The 21,203-nt window shown below is 44.2% G+C and overlaps 1 protein-coding gene across 1 annotated transcript in view; it reads right to left on the minus strand.

Moving 5' to 3' along the window:
* Positions 1 to 517: 517 nt before the first annotated feature.
* Positions 518 to 21,203, minus strand: part of LOC148436173 (caspase-8-like) — a 141,320-nt gene continuing 120,634 nt past the window's right edge. The window contains exons 8-9 of the mRNA XM_088465250.1: positions 20,350 to 20,839; positions 518 to 3,015 (exon numbers count right to left, since the gene is read on the minus strand). Of these exons, the coding sequence (XP_088321376.1) occupies positions 2,847 to 3,015; positions 20,350 to 20,839 (659 nt within the window). The 3' untranslated portion in view covers positions 518 to 2,846. The remainder of the gene's footprint in view (positions 3,016 to 20,349; positions 20,840 to 21,203) is intronic.

Genomic DNA, 21,203 nt, shown 5'->3' on the forward strand with positions numbered 1-21,203 from the left:
GTAAGACCTTTTGTACTGGTATCGCGAAGGGTTAATCATTCACAGATGGTTAGTGGTCTGCTTGTAAGCCGATGTTTTATGGTGGAGTGAAAATGTCTTATCTATAATGATTGATAAGTGTTTGTGTGGTATATTGAATTTATTTTATATGTCTGTAAAAGTGGGGAACATCGGATCTTGAGTACTGTCGTTCAAAACTCTAATCCCCCCAGATTGGAAGCATTTAGAAGAAGCAGAGCGACAGCCTGGACGAAAGTCTGGATTATTAAACAGAGGAACTACAGGGCTCAGGTGTGGTGCGATACGAAATCGTCTATTAGCAAAATCCCATGTTTCTAGAGAAAGTGATATGACTGGAGGAGCTGACACAACCTTAGGTCTAGACAACCGAGGAAACCACAACAGAGTAGAAGGCGAGTCTACTTGTAAAGTGTTTGCTTCAATCATAACCCAAACTCTCTCAGTTTTCAGTTGGCTCCACAAAACACACTGGGCGAGTCTAGCTGCAAGGTAGTAAAGTTTAATGTTAGGGAGACCTAGACCACCTCTAGAGGTATAATTTTGTAAAATACCATGTTGAATCTGAGGACGCTTTTTAGACCATATGTAACCAGTGGGTTAAATAATTAATTTCTACATAGGCATATAAGTTGTAACACACAACCCTTGCTAGGCCCCATTGAGGTTTGAAAAGAGATTGTAGTTGCAGTCTAAGCATAGAATGGTCATATTCACCTTTTGAGGTCAAACAAGACATAAATTGAGAGGCCCTAACTTGTACCTGTCACTATTAGTAGATGTATAATGAGCCATTCATAGCTTATATGGTGTTATCAGTAGACAGTGAGCCACATTCCAATAGAATGACCATTGTAAGATGTGTAGAGACGCTAAGCACTATGGGTTATACTACACAAAGGGGCTTTGAGAATTTATCTCCAGACGTTAGGACACGTCATTACTGTATTTCTTTGTCTAGTGTATGTTAGTGCTTACAGAGCATGTGCAAGAGGTAAGAATGGTCCATGCTATGTTGTACCAATCAGTTCTTAATACCCACTATGTACTGTAACTAATATGGGCTTAATATCCGGAATGCCAACACTCCATACTAGGGTATATAAATCAAGACCTAGACAAAGGCTCTTTGGCTCGTGCATGGACCTGAGACTGCAGTACATGGTGCCTGCAATGTATATTGGACTACCTGGGCATTGTTAAAACGAGGGCTCCCCAGATGAAGTACATCTTATGTTGAAGAGGATAAATTACCTGTGTCATCTGATTACATAGACCAAACTTGAGTATACTGTATACTTTGTATGTTAATTGTTTGTTTGTTACTTGTAAATAAAGTGTGTTCATTTGTACTCACTGAAATGGTCACGTGTGTGTACTATTCATTTCGATCAGAACGAAACCCAACGTTATGCACCATATAAACTGGGAGGTGATATGATGTAGGTATTTGTAAACATATGGAGGAACTCGTACTAGCAAGGATTGAAATAAATACATCAAACGCGATAATAGGTTAATCTTGACATCATTGATTCGACCAATCCACGAAATATAGCAGCCACTCCAGTTATCAATATCCGTCTTAAATTGTGCTAAAAGTTTGGGATAGTTGGCCTGGTATAATTGATGGTAATTTTTACTTAAATTAACCACTAAATATTGCCCATCTATGCCATTAAAAGGGATAATTACGCTCCAGAGTATTTTTGAGGTCTCCTGGAATATAAAAGTCTAAAACATCTGTTTTTCGTGTATTGATCTTGTAACTCGAGCAGCTGCCATAGATAGGGAAGTGAAGAAGTCGGATCAGATACAGCCAAAAGAACATCGTCTGCATATAGCGCAATTTTATGTTCAACCTCGTTCACTCGGATTCCTTTGATTCAAAGGGGACAAGGGGCAACCTAGTCATGTGCCATTGGAGATGATGACCCCATTGGCCAACACAGAATCTGTAGGAGCAGTATAAAGTGCGGCAACACCATTAGAAAATCTTCCGCCAAAGCCCATCGATGACTCTAAATATAAATGGCCAAGAAATTCATTCAAACGCTTTTTCAGCGTCTAATCCCAAAACCATAGAGACGGAGTAATACTTTCTTTAAATGCTTCTTTCTCCATCTAGTTTGGGCCGGCCCTGACATTGGTTCACTTCTTGATAGCTGCCCCCTCCCCTGGGACTACCTAATTACACACCTCTACCCCCCACTCATTGCCTGCAATTGCCACACCACTTTGTTAGTGCAGTGAGAGGGCAGAGGAGAGCGAGGGTGCAGGTACGAGTGGGGGGTTACACAGCACAGGGTACAGCAATGACCCGGCATACACGGGGATATAGCAAGGGGAGCTGCTCATACCTCACTATTCTACAGTTATTAAGATGTAATAAAAGTCTGCAGCCATCGTGAGACACTATCACGTTTACCAACTCCATTGGGGAAGGGGTGGGCCTCTCTATACTGGGGTACGGTCTGGGGGTATTGCCCATAGTAATCAATCAGGTTGGTGAATCTGAACTCGGCACGTTGCTAACAGTACTCAATCATGTATGAATGGCTCGACGGGCAGAACTATGGGAGACAATGGAGGCACTGAAGGGGCACCTCCTCCATCACCCACGATATATTCACCCCATTTAGGGCTGTAAATATGGGGGTTAGGGGGGCACTAAATGATAACTTGCCTCCGGGTGTCTGGGATGAACTTACGCCACTGCGGCTCGACAATTAATAGGATAGAGAAACATAGATAATAAGGAGAGAGTGATCGCCACGTACAGAGTCATTTCAGTGCATTTTCTAAGGAAGGTTCATGTATCGGAATTGTCAGCTTGTTTCATCTTCATTTGAGGGAGGTGGTAAAATGAGTCTTTTGCGTAACTCTGATTTGTATGATGGCATCTGCGTGACGACACGATTGTTACGGCCACAGCGATAAACTTCATTTGCGATGCTCCGGTGCAAGGTGGTGAGAATGCTTGGCAAGTCATCTTGGCTACATAAGAAACAATAACAATGTGTTAGAATAAGAAGGACAAACACCTTACATACATGTAGATTAGCAGCCTACGTTCTCATGTACAGCAATAAAGCAGATTTTCTATCGTCACTTAACCCAGTGATAATAAATAACAGTTATCATCACAGAAAGTTGCCCGGGGCGGCTGGGTGATACTCCGCTCCTCGATGTCACCTGCCGGCAATAGTAAAGGCTGGATCCATGTGCACATGTGTGAGCCGGACTAATCTTCAACCTCTACATTATATATATATATAAGGGGGAAAAAAGTTACACAGATATATATAATAGATATAGATAGTGCTTCTTATTCAAACTTCAAGTGTAAGAATGAAGTTTAAGAAGACCTCTGTTTGCCAATAATCCTGTAGAGAGTGCAGTGACCTTGGAGGAGCTGGGTCTAAGCTGCAGCCCGTCCTGTGTCCCTTATCTAGCATCCCCCAGTAAGGCCAGCACCAAAGCGGGGGAAGTCTGAGTAAGCGCGATATGCGCGGATACTACCGGAGTGACAAAATGCCTCAGATATCAGTTCCTGAATGTCCTCAGCCAGGCAGCGGGGCTTATGTCCCCCCTCTCCCCCTTCCTCGCTCCTTTACAGGTCTACCTCTTGGGACATCTTTAAAGTTCTGCTGAGACTTTTGGATTAGCTGGATATTGTTGAAAATCAGAGTTATGGTATAACATACCTTTGTTAACTCTTTTTCTTTGAGGTCCATAGGGTCCACAGGAATTACCATGGGGTGTATAGTTGGGAGAGATCCATTGCACCAAACATCAAAGCTTTGAGGCTCCCAGCATGCACTGGTCCTCCTCCCTATATACCCCGCCTCCAGCCACAGGCACTCAGTTTCTAACCAAGCCTAACGGCAAGAGACGGAGAGTGGAGAAGGAAGTACAATGTACACAAGAACACTCAACATACGAAGAGGGAATCTGTGATACAAAAAGGCTAAAGAACAGATCCCCCTGAGGCCAGGTGCGTGAGGGTGGGCATCCTGTGGACTCTATGGACCTTAAAGAAAAAGAGTTAACAAAAGGTATGTTATACCATAACTCTAATTTTCTTCTTCAGGGTCCACAGGAATTTCCATGGAGATGTCCTAAAACAGACCCCTTAAGGGTGGGGACACTCCTGCGCAGAGAGGAGAATCCGCCGCCCAAAGAAAGCACCCTGGGAGGCAAAAGTATCAAATGCATAGAGTTTGATAAAAGTATTGCCGGAAGACCAAGTGGCAGCCTTGCACAGCTGTTCAGCTGAGGCTCCATGTTTAACCGCCCATGATGGTCCCACAGACCGAGTGGAATGAGCGGTCACCTTGTTAGGGACAGGGAGACCAGCCTGTGTATAGAAATGAGAAATAGTCATACGTAGCCAGCAACCCAAAGTTTGTTTGCTGGCCAGCCTTGCTTGTGAAATCCATATAACACAAAAAGCAAATCTGATTTCCTGATAGAGTTGGTACGATCCACGTAAATACGCAGGGCTTGGACCACATCCAAGGAAGCTTCACCTGTAGACAGGTCTGAAGAGTGAAAGGCCGGGACTACAATTTCCTCATTTATATGAAAACGGGAAACAACCTTTGGAAGGTAACCCGCATTAGTACGGAGGACCACTCTATTTCGATGAAAAATCAAATATGTAGAACGACGTGACAGAACTGCCAAGTCAGAAACTCTGTGAGCTGAAGCAATAGCGAGGAGAAAAATTGTCTTTGCTGTCAGCCATCGCAAGTCCACCATATTCAAAGGTTCGAAGGGAGGAGATTGCAGCGCCCTGAGTACCAAGGATAAATCCCATGGTGCCACCAGAGGGAGAAATGGAGGTTGCAGCTGAAGAACCCCCTGTAAGAATGTTCTAACATCGGGCAGAGGGGCAATTCTGCACTGGAACTAAACTGACAATGCAGAAACCTGGACTCTCAAGGTTGCCAGGTGAAGACCTAAGTCTAATCCTGCTTGTAGAAAAGCCAGTACTCTTGATACCTTGAAAATCTTAGGATCATATTTTCTGTGAAAGCACCAAACAAAATATGAATGCCAAATTCTGTGATAGATGCGGGTGGAAGCAGGCTTCCTTGCTCTCAACATTGTCTGGATCACAGAAGCAGAAAAACCCTTGGCCTTTAAGACGGAAGACTCAAGAGCCATGCCGTCAAAGCCAGCCATGGTAAATCCTGATATCGGCAGGGATCCTGCACTAGCAGATCTGGCCGTAGAGGCAGTGGAAGTGGATGGTCTATGGATAGACCTGTCATATCGGAGAACCAAAGCCTCCTGGGCCAGACAGGGACTATTAGTGTTATCCTGCCACCTTCCTGCTTGAATTTTCTGATGACTCTTGGGAGGAGGGAGATTGAGGAAACAGGTATGCTAACCTGAAGTTCCACCTCACCACCATAGCATCCACGAAGGCAGCTGAGGGGTCCCTTGTTCTGGACCCGTACCTGGAGACCTTGTGGTTGTGACATGATGCCATGAGGTCTACGACCGGTATTCCCCACCTGCCCACCAGGATTTGAAAGATGTCCGGATGAAGAGCCCATTCTACGGCATGAATGTCCTGGCGACTTAGGAAGTCTGCTTCCCAGTTGAGAACACCTGGGATGAATATTGCCGAGATTGCTGGAAGATGGCATTCTGCCCACAGCAGAATTTCTGCCACTTCCTTCATGGCAGCCAGACTTCGTGTGCCTCCCTTGTAGGCCACTGCTGTTGCGTTGTTGGACTGAACTTGGACAGGCCTGCCCTGTAGGAGGTCCTGTACCAGTAAGAGTGCTTTGTGCACTGCACGAAGCTCCAATATATTTATTGGTAGGTGATTTTCCTGGACCGTCCACCTTCCCTAAAGGTGTGATGACCTGTCACTGCTTCCCATCCTTGCAGACTTGCATCCGTGGTGAGAAGTACCCATTCCAGTACCCTTGTTTAAATTAGTCATTTCCAGCCACCATGCAAGGGAGAAATGAACCTCTGGTAAGCTGTGAATCATCTGAGACTTTATTCGATGATACTGACCATCCCAATGAGCCAGGATCCATTGTTGCAGGGACCTGGAGTTTAACTGGGCATAGGCTACCATCTCGAATGTGGATACCATGGAGCCCGGCACCTGCATAGCCAAGTGAATTGACACTGTTTGCTTGCAGAGTAGACTGCGCACACGAGACTGTAGTGCCACAATCTTGTCTTCTGGTAGAAGAATCCTGTGTCCCAGAGAGTCCAGCAACACCCCCAAGTGCACAATCTGCTGAGTTGGAGAAAGAGACAACTTTTTCCAATTGATTACCCAGCCATTCTCTTCTAGGCAGACAATGGTCATCCGCAGATGACATTGTAACATCTCCTGAGATTGCACCAATATCAGGTCGTCTAGATATAGTAGTATCCTCTCCTTGTCGTCTGTGATGAGCCATCATGACTGCCATTATCTTGGTAAATACCCGAGGGGCTGTGGCTAGATCGAAGGGTAGAGCCTGAAATTGGTAATGTTGCTGATCTACCGCCAATCTCAGAAAGCCTTAGTGGGATCTTGCAAACGGGACATGCAGATATGCATCTTGTATGTCCAGGGAGACCATGAAATCTCCCGGCTCAATTGCCAGCATAATTGATTGTAGGGTCTCCATACAGAATTTGGGCACCCTGATGAATCTGTTGAGAGACCTCAGATTCAGGATAGGGCGGTGTGACCCATTGGGCTTTTGAGTCAAAAATAAATTTTAATAATATCCCCTTCCTTGTTGCATCACAGGAACGGGGATTATGTCTCCCGATTTCAGGAGGGCCCCAAAAGACTCGAGGTAAGCTAAAGCCCTGACCGGGTCTGCAGGCAGGGTTGTATCCACAAACCTCTGAGGGGGATGCCTCAGGAACATGATTGCGTAACCATGAGAGACCAGCTCTTGCACCCAGGCATCTATAGTTGTCTGATACCAGGCCTGGGTGAACTGTAAAAGTCAGCCTCCAACCCTGATACCCCCCAGGGGGAGGCCTGCCCCATCAGACAGTAGGCTTACCATCTGGCTTGGAAGCAGGGCGTTTGGCTGACCAAGACTTCTTGGGCTGCGGTTTCCTGTAGGAATGACTGTCTGGAGGAAGATTGTTTCTTTGTCCTACCCTGTGGATGACAGGACCGAAATTACGACTGCCTCCTAGGAGTAGTCAAAGGCCCTCATTCAGAGCCACTCGCTAGCGGCAGTACGCTCGTTCCGAGCGATGTTCGCACATCTGCGCATGCGTACGGTTTTTAGTACGCATGCGCGAACCAGTCGGTGCGGCCGAAAATCGTTGGTACGCAATATAGCGAGGGCCTGCTATTTTGAGTGACAGAATGAGGCGTATGTGGGTGGTAACAGGGGAAGGTGCTTGAAAACGGGGAGTGGAGATCTGAACGCAGGCGTGCTTAAAGGTCAAAACGGGCGTTTTAAGGGAGTGCATAATTAATACAGCAGCGTCATTGACCACGTCACTTGTTTTTTTTTAACTCAGAACTGCTCGCAAAATAGCGGTTGAAAACAACAACCACAAGAATAGCGAGCAGTTCATACGCTGTACGATGTACTCGATTAATCTAATAAATAGCGGACATGACGTATGGTGCGTGCGGCCAGGGGGCGTTTTTATCAAAAAAACGAGCGTATGTTTTGCTCGCTCGTTCAGACTTAGAGGTGGGAACAGACTGCAATTTGCGAACGGATCATTTGAATAGCCACCCCTTGTTTTTGAACGAACGACCACAAATAGCGAACGGCTCTGAATCAGGCCCAAAGATGGCAATTCAACAGATTTTGGTGTTGCCAAATAAGTCATTATGTCATCCAGCTCTAGCCCAAACAGTACTTTCCCCTCAACCGGCAAGGATTCCAGGGCCTTCTTGGACCCTGCATCCGCCTTCAAGGTTATTAGCCAAAGTGATCTTCGGGCTGCAACCGAGTTTGCCGAGACCCTAGAAGCCAAAATACCTGGGTCAATAACCGTTTCCCCCATATACACAGATGATTCTCGCATGTGACTGAGAAGAGACTGTTGTTCTCTTGTAGCATCAGGCATAGTATCCTCCAGAGACCTTGTCCATTCTTCCATAGCTTTGGCCACCCAGGCTACAGCCATAGCTGGTCTGGTAATAGCTCCAGATAATGAAAACATGGATTTCAAATAATTGTACATTTTTCTATCTGTAACCTCTATCAGAGAGGATGCTGCAGGAATGGGTAACGTAGCGCTCCTGATCAATCTTGTAACATGAGCATCTACTGATGGGGGAACTTCCCATTTGTTACACTCACCAAGTGCAAATGGTTATAGAGAGGTTATATAGCGGGTAGCATGGAAATGCTTACTAGGAGTGCCTCATGCCTCAGACATGAGATTCATCAGTTGCTCAGACTGAGGGAAATAATCCTTAGCCACCTTCTGACGTCTAAAGACCGGAGCCTTGGCTGTCAGCGTGGCCTCCTCTTCCTCTATACTGAGGACAGCTCTAACGCTCTCCCAGAGAGGGGACATCCACAAGGGACTGATGGTCTTCTCCCACTGAGTAAGACCCAGAACGCTGAGTATCAGAGTCTGCTGAGGAGGCCGAGTCAGACTCTTGAGGCAAAGGCCCTCATTCAGAGCCGTACGCTCTGAGCAGAGCGCACGCTCTGAATGAGGGCCGGCCTCCATGAAAATGGAGCGTCCTCCTGGACGCTCGTATAGCTGTGGGTCACCACCCACAGGCTATACGAGCGTGCATTTTGATGGCCGCGATGGTCGTGACCATCGCGACCATCGAAACTGCGAGCCGGAGCCTGCGGTTGAGGTTTTCAACCGCAAGCTCCGGAGTGATTTTGGCTCTATCAGAGCCAAAATCACTCCCACTGACATCACTAGTGATGTCAGTGGGCCGGCTTCTGACGGGAGGCATTCCCGTGGGAACGCCCCCGTCAGGGTGGCATGCCCCCGGCACTCCTACCAAAGGGGGCGTGCTGTCAAACAACATCGACAGCATGCCCCCTTTGATCAGACACAACGAGCGAAGGACTTTCCTTCGCTCGTCACGTCTGGCGCATGCGCACGACGGAGCTCCCTCCGTCGTGCACATGCTCAGTCCAGAACATCGACCCACTTGCGAGCGGACAGCCGCTCGCGAGTGGGTCTGAATCAGGCCCAAAGACTGATGAGAACCTCTCTTATGCCCCTTAATTAAATGAGTAGAACCTGCGCTTACTCTCTAGGAAGTAAATCAGCAGCAGGCACCTGGGGGTGATCCAGACCACTATATTATAATTGACGACAAGAAAATATCTGCCTGAGCTTGAAAATTAGTAAATGTATAAATGAATCTTATTGTAAATGATGATGACTAAGTTCTCTGTAGATGTATTTATTGCTGTGTTAGAGAATTAAGTGGAGTCACAAAGCTCCTCTCTGCATCAATAAAGGAAAATGCTGGGGTGGGGCAGGGCAAAAAAAACAGAGGGGAGAGACTGATAATAGCCTTGATAAAGTTACTATGGAGGGAAGTATAGAATAGAATCAAAAATTCAGGATAATAAAAATTATGTACATGCAAAAGCATCAATAGTCTCGGAAAAAAAAAAAAAGGAAAAAAATCTGGCAATTAGAAAACAAGGTGCTGTCCAGAGTCTTTGGTAGTTGCGCTATGGAGGGTCAGCGTCCCGTACCCTCCGGTCTGTCAACTTGCCCGGAGTCCTGCAGGTGCCGAGATCCTCTGCTATCCTTGATGTTAAGTCCCGCTGCCTCCTGTTGGAATGTGTACCTCGTTACTCTGTATCAACTAACCAGCCCCGAGGGGGTTGTGGTAGGATGTAGAGTGCTATATGCTAAACCCAAAGGAGAGCTATACAGAGAGACAGACCAGACCTCTGAGACCAACAGCTTCAGCAGAACACGCACAAACACTAACTGCAAGCGTCTCAATACACGAGGTGGTAAGATATAGTGAACCAGACGTGGGAATCCGTACCCGGAAGTTCGCGTCTGGGGGAGGAGCAGCCAGGGGTGCGCCTCTCTCCCCATGGCTGCGATTTTGATGGCCGGGTACGCTGACCTCACAGTAGCAAGATACTGACTAGTGCGTCTTACTACCCGTCCCCGGCGACAGGCGATATGGCCCCAGCCGCCTTAGTGAGGACACGTTACACGAGACCTTCACCCGCAACCACCGGAGGGCCAGACTGCCGCGCACTATTCCCCGAGAGGAAACGCTTACCTGACATCTCCATGATCCGACTGTAGTCCAGACCTCAGTGAAAGCCGCTAGCTAAGCCCTGCTGAGAACCTCAGGGCGTATAGCAGTACTGGTGTTTTGGCGCCGGTGCAGGTAGGAGTCGCGGTACTGCGTCATTATCCGCGCCAGATACCGCTAAACTCTGAAGTTTCAATAACTTCAGAGTTTAGCGGATCAGAAAAATAATAAAAGCCTAGGACTGCCTAGCAGTGCCGCTGTATAACAGGTGCGACTGGTCTTGCCGCGCACCAAACAAAAGACTGAATGCCTGTGGCTGGGGGCGGGGTATATAGGGATGAGGACCAGGGCATGCTGGGAGCCTCAAAGCCATGCTGTTTGGTGCAATGGATCGCTCAACTATACACCCCATGGTAATTCCTGTGGACCCTATGGACCCTGAAGAAGAAAGTCCTATTTTAATAATAGTTCTTCTATGATTATGTGGCTGTTGGCTCACTGAGAACAGCTCTCCTAATAACCCTTTTAGTATTGTCCGCAGAAAGGTCCTGGCTGTCGATCCATAATTATAGGCATCTATCAGGGCTGGGGACTCTGGATTACCCGGGAGAGACCTAGGTACCTGCTCACTGGTGCTACGGGAGGTTTGGAGAAGAGATGAAAGTATATAACTCCTCCTCATGGATGTAATAAGAAATATATGTATGCAGCAGGGCGGTATTGGAAAGAAAGTGCAAGAATGAGCATTGGGACTAGTACAATATTTCCTTTATATTTAATGCCATAATTGATGTAACCCAGGTTGTTCACCAACTCCTTAAGTTCATGAGTGGTACTAATTAGACCTAATTTTGTTTTGTGCCTGGAACAGCACCCTGCAGCCAGTATTGCTGTGACAGCGGGCACCCTGCAGCCACTATTGCTGTGACAGCGGGCACCCTGCAGCCAGTATTGCTGTGACAGCGGGCACCCTGCAGCCAGTATTGCTGTGACAGCGGGCACCCTGCAGCCAGTATTGCTGTGACAGCGGGCAGACACCCTGCAGCCAGTATTGCTGTGACAGCGGGCAGACACCCTGCAGCCAGTATTGCTGTGACAGCGGGCACCCTGCAGCCAGTATTGCTGTGACAGCAGGCACCCTGCAGCCAGTATTGCTGTGACAGCGGGCACACACCCTGAAGCCAGTATTGCTGTGGCAGCAGGCACCCTGCAGCCAGTATTGCTGTGACAGCAGGCACCCTGCAGCCAGTATTGCTGTGACAGCGGGCACCCTGCAGCCAGTATTGCTGTGACAGCGGGCACGCACCCTGAAGCCAGTATTGCTGTGGCAGCAGGCACCCTGCAGCCAGTATTGCTGTGACAGCAGGCACCCTGCAGCCAGTATTGCTGTGACAGCGGGCACCCTGCAGCCAGTATTGCTGTGACAGCGGGCAGACACCCTGCAGCCAGTATTGCTGTGACAGCGGGCAGGCACCCTGCAGCCAGTATTGCTGTGACAGCGGGCACCCTGCAGCCAGTATTGCTGTGACAGCAGGCACCCTGCAGCCAGTATTGCTGTGGCAGGAGCAGGCACCCTGAAGCCAGTATTGCTGTGGCAGGAGCGGGCACCCTGCAGCCAGTATTGCTGTGACAGCGAGCGGGCACCCTGCAGCCAGTATTGCTGTGACAGCGAGTGGGCACCCTGCAGCCAGTATTGCTGTGGCAGGAGCAGGCACCCTGCAGCCAGTATTGCTGTGGCAGCGGGCGGGCACCCTGCAGCCAGTATTGCTGTGGCAGGAGCAGGCACCCTGAAGCCAGTATTGCTGTGGCAGTGGGCGGGCACCCTGCAGCCAGTATTGCTGTGGCAGGAGCAGGCACCCTGAAGCCAGTATTGCTGTGGCAGCGGGCAGGCACCCTGAAGCCAGTATTGCTGTGGCAGTGGGCAGGCACCCTGCAGCCTTTATTGCTGTGACAGCGGGCGGGCACCCTGAAGCCAGTATTGCTGGCAGTGGGCAGGCACCCTGCCGTCTGTTACAGCCAATGGGAGCATCCTCATGACACTCCGGACAGTGCTGCACTAGCGGACCCGTATGTTGCAAGGTAAACACTAGGGACTGTTCTGAGTAGAAGAGCTGATATACAGATATACAGATTACCTTCCCTTAGCGGCTCGTATAAAGAGGTGAATAAATGATATCATTATTTATTGTCTGTACTACCTCAGCTACAATGAATAGATTACTGAGCTGTAACTCCTCTCAGCGTTACCTATCGGAGACCTAACGTCAGCCCTCTGATACAATTTGTGTGTCCCGAAACAGCTTCTTATTATGCAAGGATCCTCACTCTCTGGTGGTTTGGGGATTCCAAATCTTTGCATATATTATTTTGCATCGTGACTGCCACAATGTGTACAGTGGCACTCCCCCGGCACTCCCCAGCACCCCCCCAGCAGCCCCCAGCACTCCCCAGCACCCCCCCAGCACCCCCCCAGCACCCCCTAGCACTCCCCAGCACCGTCCAGCACACCCCAGAACTCCCCAGCACCCCCCCAGCACTCCCCCCCAGCACCCCCCAGCACTCCCCGGCACTCCCCAGCACCCCCTAGCACTCCCCAGCACCCCCTAGCACTCCCCAGCACTGCCCTGCGCACCCCAGCACTCCCCGGCACCCCCCAGCACTCCCCAGCACCCCCCAGCACTCCCCAGCACTCCCCAGCACCCCACAGCACTCCCCAGCACCCCCTAGCACTCCCCAGCACCCCCCAGCACTCCCCAAGCACCCCCCAGCACCCCCTAGCACCCCCCAGCACCCCCTAGCACTCTCTACCACTCTCCAGCACCCCCCCAGCACTCCCCAGCACCCCCCAGCACCCCCTAGCACTCCCCAGCACTCTCCAGCACCCACATTTGTTCTCTCAAAAACTGGCCCATTGGCTCCAGCCCTTCCCCATCCCCCTTCTCACCTTTCCACCAACCCATCCCTTTTAAAACTTCTGTCCTTTTCCCCCCAACCATATGTGTAACCTTCTTAAAACAAAAATAAAATAAGCAGCTGACGCCCTTTGCATATATCTCTCTGCCACCAGTGTCCAGTTCTGTGTGATGCACAAATGATGTGACCGCTGTATACTAACTTGTTACCCATAGGGGTAGATTTAGTTCTTCTGTGTAGCAGGGCCGGATTAAGAACCACGTGGGCCTGGTGCTGAAAGTGATCAAGCAGATTTTGGCGTACAGCGCCTGCGCAGAAGCCAAGGTTACGCATGTTTGAGTATTCTATATTGTAAGCTCCTAGGAACAGGGTCTTCCTCCCCACTGTCTCACAGCCTCCTTCTCTAGCACCTCTATAACAGCCTTCACCTTCCCAGCTGTACTGTGTTATGTACTGTGTTATGTACTGTATTCTGTACTGTATTATGTACTGTGTTATGTACTGTATTCTGTACTGTGTTATGTGCTGTATTCTGTACTGTATTATGTACTGTGTTATGTGCTGTGTTATGTACTGTATTCTGTACTGTGTTATGTACTGTATTCTGTACTGTATTATGTACTGTGTTATGTACTGTATTCTGTACTGTATTATGTACTGTATTATGTACTGTGTTATGTACTGTATTATGTACTGTGTTATGTACTGTATTCTGTACTGTATTATGTACTGTGTTATGTACTGTATTCTGTACTGTGTTATGTACTGTATTCTGTACTGTATTATGTACTGTATTATGTACTGTGTTATGTACTGTATTCTGTACTGTGTTATGTGCTGTATTCTGTACTGTATTATGTACTGTGTTATGTGCTGTATTATGTACTGTATTCTGTACTGTGTTATGTACTGTATTCTGTACTGTATTATGTACTGTGTTATGTGCTGTATTCTGTACTGTGCTATGTGCTGTATTATGTACTGTATTCTGTACTGTGTTATGTACTGTGTTATGTGCTGTATTCTGTACTGTGCTATGTGCTGTATTATGTACTGTATTCTGTACTGTATTATGTGCTGTATTATGTACTGTGTTATGTGCTGTATTATGTACTGTGTTATGTACTGTATTCTGTACTGTGTTATGTGCTGTATTCTGTACTGTGTTATGTGCTGTATTATGTACTGTATTCTGTACTGTGTTATATGCTGTATTATGTACTGTATTCTGTAGAGTGTAAGCTCCTAGGAGCAGGGTCCTCCTCCCCACTGTCTCACAGCCTCTTCTCTAGCACCTCTATGGCAGCCTTCACCTTCCCAGCTGTACTGTATTATGTACTGTGTTATGTACTGTGTTATGTGCTGTATTCTGTACTGTGTTATGTGCTGTATTCTGTACTGTTATGTGCTGAATTACATACTGTATTCTGTACTGTGCTATGTGCTGTATTACATACTGTATTCTGTACTGTGTTATGTGCTGTATTATGTACTGTATTATGTACTGTGTTATGTGCTGAATTACATACTGTATTCTGTACTGTGCTATGTGCTGTATTACATACTGTATTATGTACTGTGTTATGTACTGTATTATGTACTGTGTTATGTGCTGTATTACATACTGTATTCTGTACTGTGTTATGTGCTGAATTACATACTGTATTCTGTACTGTGTTATGTGCTGTATTACATACTGTATTATGTACTGTGTTATGTACTGTGTTATGTACTGTATTCTGTACTGTGTTATGTGCTGTATTCTGTACTGTTATGTGCTGAATTACATACTGTATTCTGTACTGTGCTATGTGCTGTATTACATACTGTATTCTGTACTGTGTTATCTGCTGTATTATGTACTGTGTTATGTACTGTATTCTGTACTGTGTTATGTGCTGTATTACATACTGTATTCTGTACTGTGTTATGTGCTGAATTACATACTGTATTCTGTACTGTGCTATGTGCTGTATTACATACTGTATTCTGTACTGTATTATGTACTGTATTCTGTACTGTATTACATACTGTATTCTGTACTGTGTTATGTGCTGTATTATGTACTGTGTTATGTACTGTATTCTGTACTGTATTATGTGCTTTATTACATACTGTATTCTGTATTGTATTACATACTGTATTCTGTACTGTATTCTGTACTGTATTATGTGCTGTATTACATACTGTATTCTGTATTGTATTACATACTGTATTATGTACTGTATTATGTGCTGTATTACATACTGTATTCTGTATTGTATTACATACTGTATTCTGTACTGTATTCTGTACTGTATTATGTGCTGTATTACATACTATATTCTGTACTGTATTATGTACTGTATTCTGTACTGTATTCTGTGCTGTATTACATACTGTATTCTGTACTGTATTCTGTACTGTGTTATGTGCTGTATTGTGTACTGTGTTATGTGCTGTATAATGTACTGTATTATGTGCTGTATTCTGTAGAGTGTAAGCTCCTAGGAGCAGGGTCCTCCTCCCCACTGTCTCACAGCCTCTTCTCTAGCACCTCTATGGCAGCCTTCACCTTCCCAGCTGTACTGTGTTATGTGCTGTATTACATACTATATTCTGTACTGTATTCTGTACTGTATTATGTGCTTTATTATGTGCTGTATTACATACTGTATTCTGTACTGTATTCTGTACTGTATTATGTGCTTTATTATGTGCTGTATTCTGTACTGTATTCTGTACTGTATTATGTGCTTTATTATGTGCTGTATTATGTGCTTTATTATGTACTGTATTCTGTACTGTGTTATGTACTGTATTCTGTACTGTATTATGTACTGTGTTATGTACTGTATTCTGTACTGTGTTATGTGCTGTATTACATACTGTATTCTGTACTGTGTTATGTGCTGAATTACATACTGTATTCTGTACTGTGCTATGTGCTGTATTACATACTGTATTCTGTACTGTATTATGTACTGTATTCTGTACTGTATTACATACTGTATTCTGTACTGTGTTATGTGCTGTATTATGTACTGTGTTATGTACTGTATTCTGTACTGTATTATGTGCTTTATTACATACTGTATTCTGTATTGTATTACATACTGTATTCTGTACTGTATTCTGTACTGTATTATGTGCTGTATTACATACTGTATTCTGTATTGTATTACATACTGTATTATGTACTGTATTATGTGCTGTATTACATACTGTATTCTGTATTGTATTACATACTGTATTCTGTACTGTATTCTGTACTGTATTGTGTGCTGTATTACATACTATATTCTGTACTGTATTCTGTACTGTATTCTGTACTGTATTCTGTGCTGTATTACATACTGTATTCTGTACTGTATTCTGTACTGTGTTATGTGCTGTATTGTGTACTGTGTTATGTGCTGTATAATGTACTGTATTATGTGCTGTATTCTGTAGAGTGTAAGCTCCTAGGAGCAGGGTCCTCCTCCCCACTGTCTCACAGCCTCTTCTCTAGCACCTCTATGGCAGCCTTCACCTTCCCAGCTGTACTGTGTTATGTGCTGTATTACATACTATATTCTGTACTGTATTCTGTACTGTATTATGTGCTTTATTATGTGCTGTATTACATACTGTATTCTGTACTGTATTCTGTACTGTATTATGTGCTTTATTATGTGCTGTATTCTGTACTGTATTCTGTACTGTATTATGTGCTTTATTATGTGCTGTATTATGTGCTTTATTATGTACTGTATTCTGTACTGTGTTATGTACTGTATTCTGTACTGTATTATGTACTGTGGTATGTGCTGTATTCTGTACTGTGGTATGTGCTTTATTATGTGCTGTAGTATGTACTGTATTGTGTACTATATTGTGTACTGTATTATGTACTGTATTCTGTACTGTATTATGTGCTGTATTACATACTATATTCTGTACTGTATTATGTGCTTTATTATGTGCTGTATTACATACTATATTCTGTACTGTATGCTGTACTGTATTATGTGCTTTATTATGTGCTATATTACATACTGTATTCTGTACTGTATTATGTGCTTTATTATGTGCTGTATTATGTACTGTATTCTGTACTGTATTATGTGCTTTATTATGTGCTGTATTATGTGCTTTATTATGTACTGTATTCTGTACTGTGTTATGTGCTGTATTCTGTACGGTATTATGTACTGTGGTATGTGCTGTATTCTGTACTGTGGTATGTGCTTTATTATGTGCTGTATTACATACTATATTGTGTACTGTATTCTGTACTGTATTATGTGCTTTATTACATACTGTATTCTGTACTGTATTCTGTACTGTATTATGTGCTTTATTACATACTGTATTCTGTACTGTATTATGTACTGTATTCTGTACTGTATTATGTGCTTTATTATGTGCTTTATTACATACTGTATTCTGTACTGTATTATGTGCTTTATTATGTACTGTATTCTGTACTGTGTTATGTGCTGTATTCTGTACTGTATTATGTACTGTGGTATGTACTGTATTCTGTACTGTATTATGTGCTGTATTATGTGCTGTATTCTGTAGAGTGTAAGCTCCTAGGAGCAGGGTCCTCCTCCCCACTGTCTCACAGCCTCTTCTCTAGCACTTCTATGGCAGCCTTCACCTTCCCAGCTGTACTGTGTTATGTGCTGTATTCTGTACTGTATTATGTACTGTGGTATGTGCTGTATTCTGTACTGTATTATGTGCTTTATTATGTGCTGTATTATGTACTGTATTGTGTACTATATTGTGTACTGTATTCTGTACTGTATTATGTGCTTTATTACATACTGTATTCTGTACTGTATTATGTGCTTTATTACATACTGTATTCTGTACTGTATTATGTACTGTATTCTGTACTGTATTATGTGCTTTATTATGTGCTTTATTACATACTGTATTCTGTACTGTATTCTGTACTGTATTATGTGCTTTATTCTGTACTGTATTCTGTACTGTATTATGTGCTGTATTATGTGCTGTATTACATACTGTATTCTGTATTGTATTACATACTGTATTCTGTACTGTATCATGTACTGTATTCTGTACTGTATTATGTGCTTTATTATGTGCTTACATACTGTATTCTGTACTGTATTCTGTACTGTATTATGTACTATGTTATGTACTGTATTCTGTACTGTGTAATGTGCTGTATTACATACTGTATTCTGTACTGTGTTATGTGCTGTATTACATACTGTAATCTGTACTGTATTATGTACTGTATTCTGTACTGTATTATGTGCTTTATGATGTGCTTTATTATATACTGTATTCTGTACTGTATTATGTACTGTATTCTGTACTGTATTATGTGCTTTATTATGTGCTTTATTACATACTGTATTCTGTACTGTATTATGTGCTTTATTATGTGCTGTATTACATACTGTATTCTGTACTGTATTATGTGCTTTATTATGTGCTGTATTACATACTGTATTCTGTAGATTGTAAGCTCCTAGGAGCAGGGTCCTCCTCCCCACTGTCTCACAGTCTCTTCTCTAGCACTTCTATGACAGCCGTCACCTTCCCAGCTGTACTGTGTACTGTTATGTCCTGTATTACATACTGTATTCTGTACTGTATAATGTACTGTATTCTGTACTGTATTATGTGCTTTATTATGTGATGTATTACATACTGTATTCTGTACTGTATTCTGTACTGTATTATGTACTGTATTATGTGCTTTATTATGTGCTTTATTACATACTGTATTCTGTACTGTATTCTGTACTGTATTATGTGCTTTATTATGTGCTTTATTACATACTGTATTCTGTACTGTATTCTGTACTGTATTATGTGCTTTATTATGTGCTTTATTACATACTGTATTCTGTACTGTATTATGTGCTTTATTATGTGCTTTATTACATACTGTATTCTGTACTGTATAATGTACTGTATTCTGTACTGTATTATGTGCTTTATTATGTGCTTTATTACATACTGTATTCTGTACTGTATAATGTACTGTATTCTGTACTGTATTATGTGCTTTATTATGTGATGTATTACATACTGTATTCTGTACTGTATAATGTACTGTATTCTGTACTGTATTATGTGCTTTATTATGTGCTGTATTACATACTGTATTCTGTACTGTATTATGTGCTTTATTCTGTACTGTATTATGTGCTTTATTATGTACTGTATTATGTGCTTTATTATGTGCTGTATTACATACTGTATTCTGTACTGTATTCTGTACTGTATTATGTGCTTTATTATGTGCTGTATTACATACTGTATTCTGTACTGTATTATGTGCATTATGTGCTGTATTACATACTGTATTCTGTAGATTGTAAGCTCCTAGGAGCAGGGTCCTCCTCCCCACTGTCTCACAGCCTCTTCTCTAGCACTTCTATGACAGCCGTCACCTTACCAGCTGTATTGTGTATGTAGAATTGTGTTACTAATTGTTACTTGTGCTCTGTTTATATTTTGTTGACTGTATTGTAATGTAATGTTCTGTGTACCCTTTACTGTATGTACGGCGCTGCGGACCACTTGTGGCGCACTATATATAACATGTAATAATAATAATAATAATAATATTTCTGTCCTATTCTGAGGTGGACAATTCTTTGCCGAATCTCTGTGTGTGACGGGAGGGAACTGGGCGGTGACATGGCAATTACACACAACTGTTATGTTTTTTTAGAGTATCGTGTACGTGTAGATAGAGGGTCTCATTCTGATAGAGCCAAAAGCACTCCGGGCTTGCGGCAGACGAGACCCTACCGCAAGGGTCTCGTCGCAAGCCCGATGGTCGCGATGGTCTTGACCATCGCGACCATCTTTTTGGCCGCTCGCATAAGCTGTGGGTGGCTACCCACAGCTATGCAAGAGGCCAGGAGGCCGCTCCATTTTCAGCTAGGCCAGCCCTGATTCAGAGCGAGCGCTCTTGTCAGAGCGTCCGGCTCTAAATCAGGCCCAGAGTTCCATGTTATGCATACAGGGAAGGGAGGGCGTCTCCTGACATCTCTTGCACCTAGCATGAGGCAGGTGGAATCATATTTTGCCAGTACATGCAATATGAGTACATTCAATGATTTATCCCCCCCACACACACAAACACATACACACACACACACACACACACACACACATACACACACACACCTTAATGTGTACTTTCTGACTTTTTTAAATGCAATTTTTACAATAATTGTACTTACAAATAAAGTGGATCTATCAATGTACTGCACAGCTCCTGAATATACACAGAACCATGTCTAGTATTTCTCAGAGCGACATAATCTTCAACGGTGGCAAAACCTGTTAGGAAATCAGCATTGGTCGGAAGTCGACCCCCCTTGCCATCATCTTCATATGTAGGGCCAATGCTGTCACTATGATAGGGGACTCCTTTGTCATACTCTTCTCCTTGGCACGCCTGAAGGAAGAACACCTTGGGTTTACCACGTAGTGACTCACAATTCTGACCATTGACGTAGTTGGTAAGATTCTTGATTGGCACCTCTTGTTCATCTGTACCAAACACAATCCCTTTACCACCGTGCGACAGAACAAAACACACAAAGCTGTCACTCTTAGAGTGATCCTTTTCCTGATATTCCTTCATGATGCGTAAGATCTCATTCCCCGTCAGATCTTTGTGTTCTTCTACCATGTAGTCCCGTGCTTCAAACACTTTCCTTATCGCCTCTGTCAGGAGAAATCGCAGGAAGAAACATTTAAACGTTAAAAATACATGTAATGAAAGCGTAAGACAATGCAAGAGACAGAGAAACACAGAAAACGCAGGTGCAACAGGAGAGAGACAATACAATAGACAGAGAAAGAGAGAGAATGCAGGTACAACAGGAGAGAGACAACACAGCAGATAGAGAAAGAGAGACAATGCAGGTGCAACAGGAGAGAGACTACACAGGAGACAGAGAAACGGAGACAATGCAGGTGCAACAGGAGAGAGACAACACAGGAGACAGAGAAAGAGAGACAATGCAGGTGCAACAGGAGAGAGACAACACAGGAGACAGAGAAAGAGAGACAATGCAGGTGCAACAGG

This window comes from Taudactylus pleione, unplaced genomic scaffold, assembly GCF_031769625.1.
Source record: "Taudactylus pleione unplaced genomic scaffold, aTauple2 ptg001928l, whole genome shotgun sequence".
Taxonomy (NCBI): domain Eukaryota; kingdom Metazoa; phylum Chordata; class Amphibia; order Anura; family Myobatrachidae; genus Taudactylus; species Taudactylus pleione.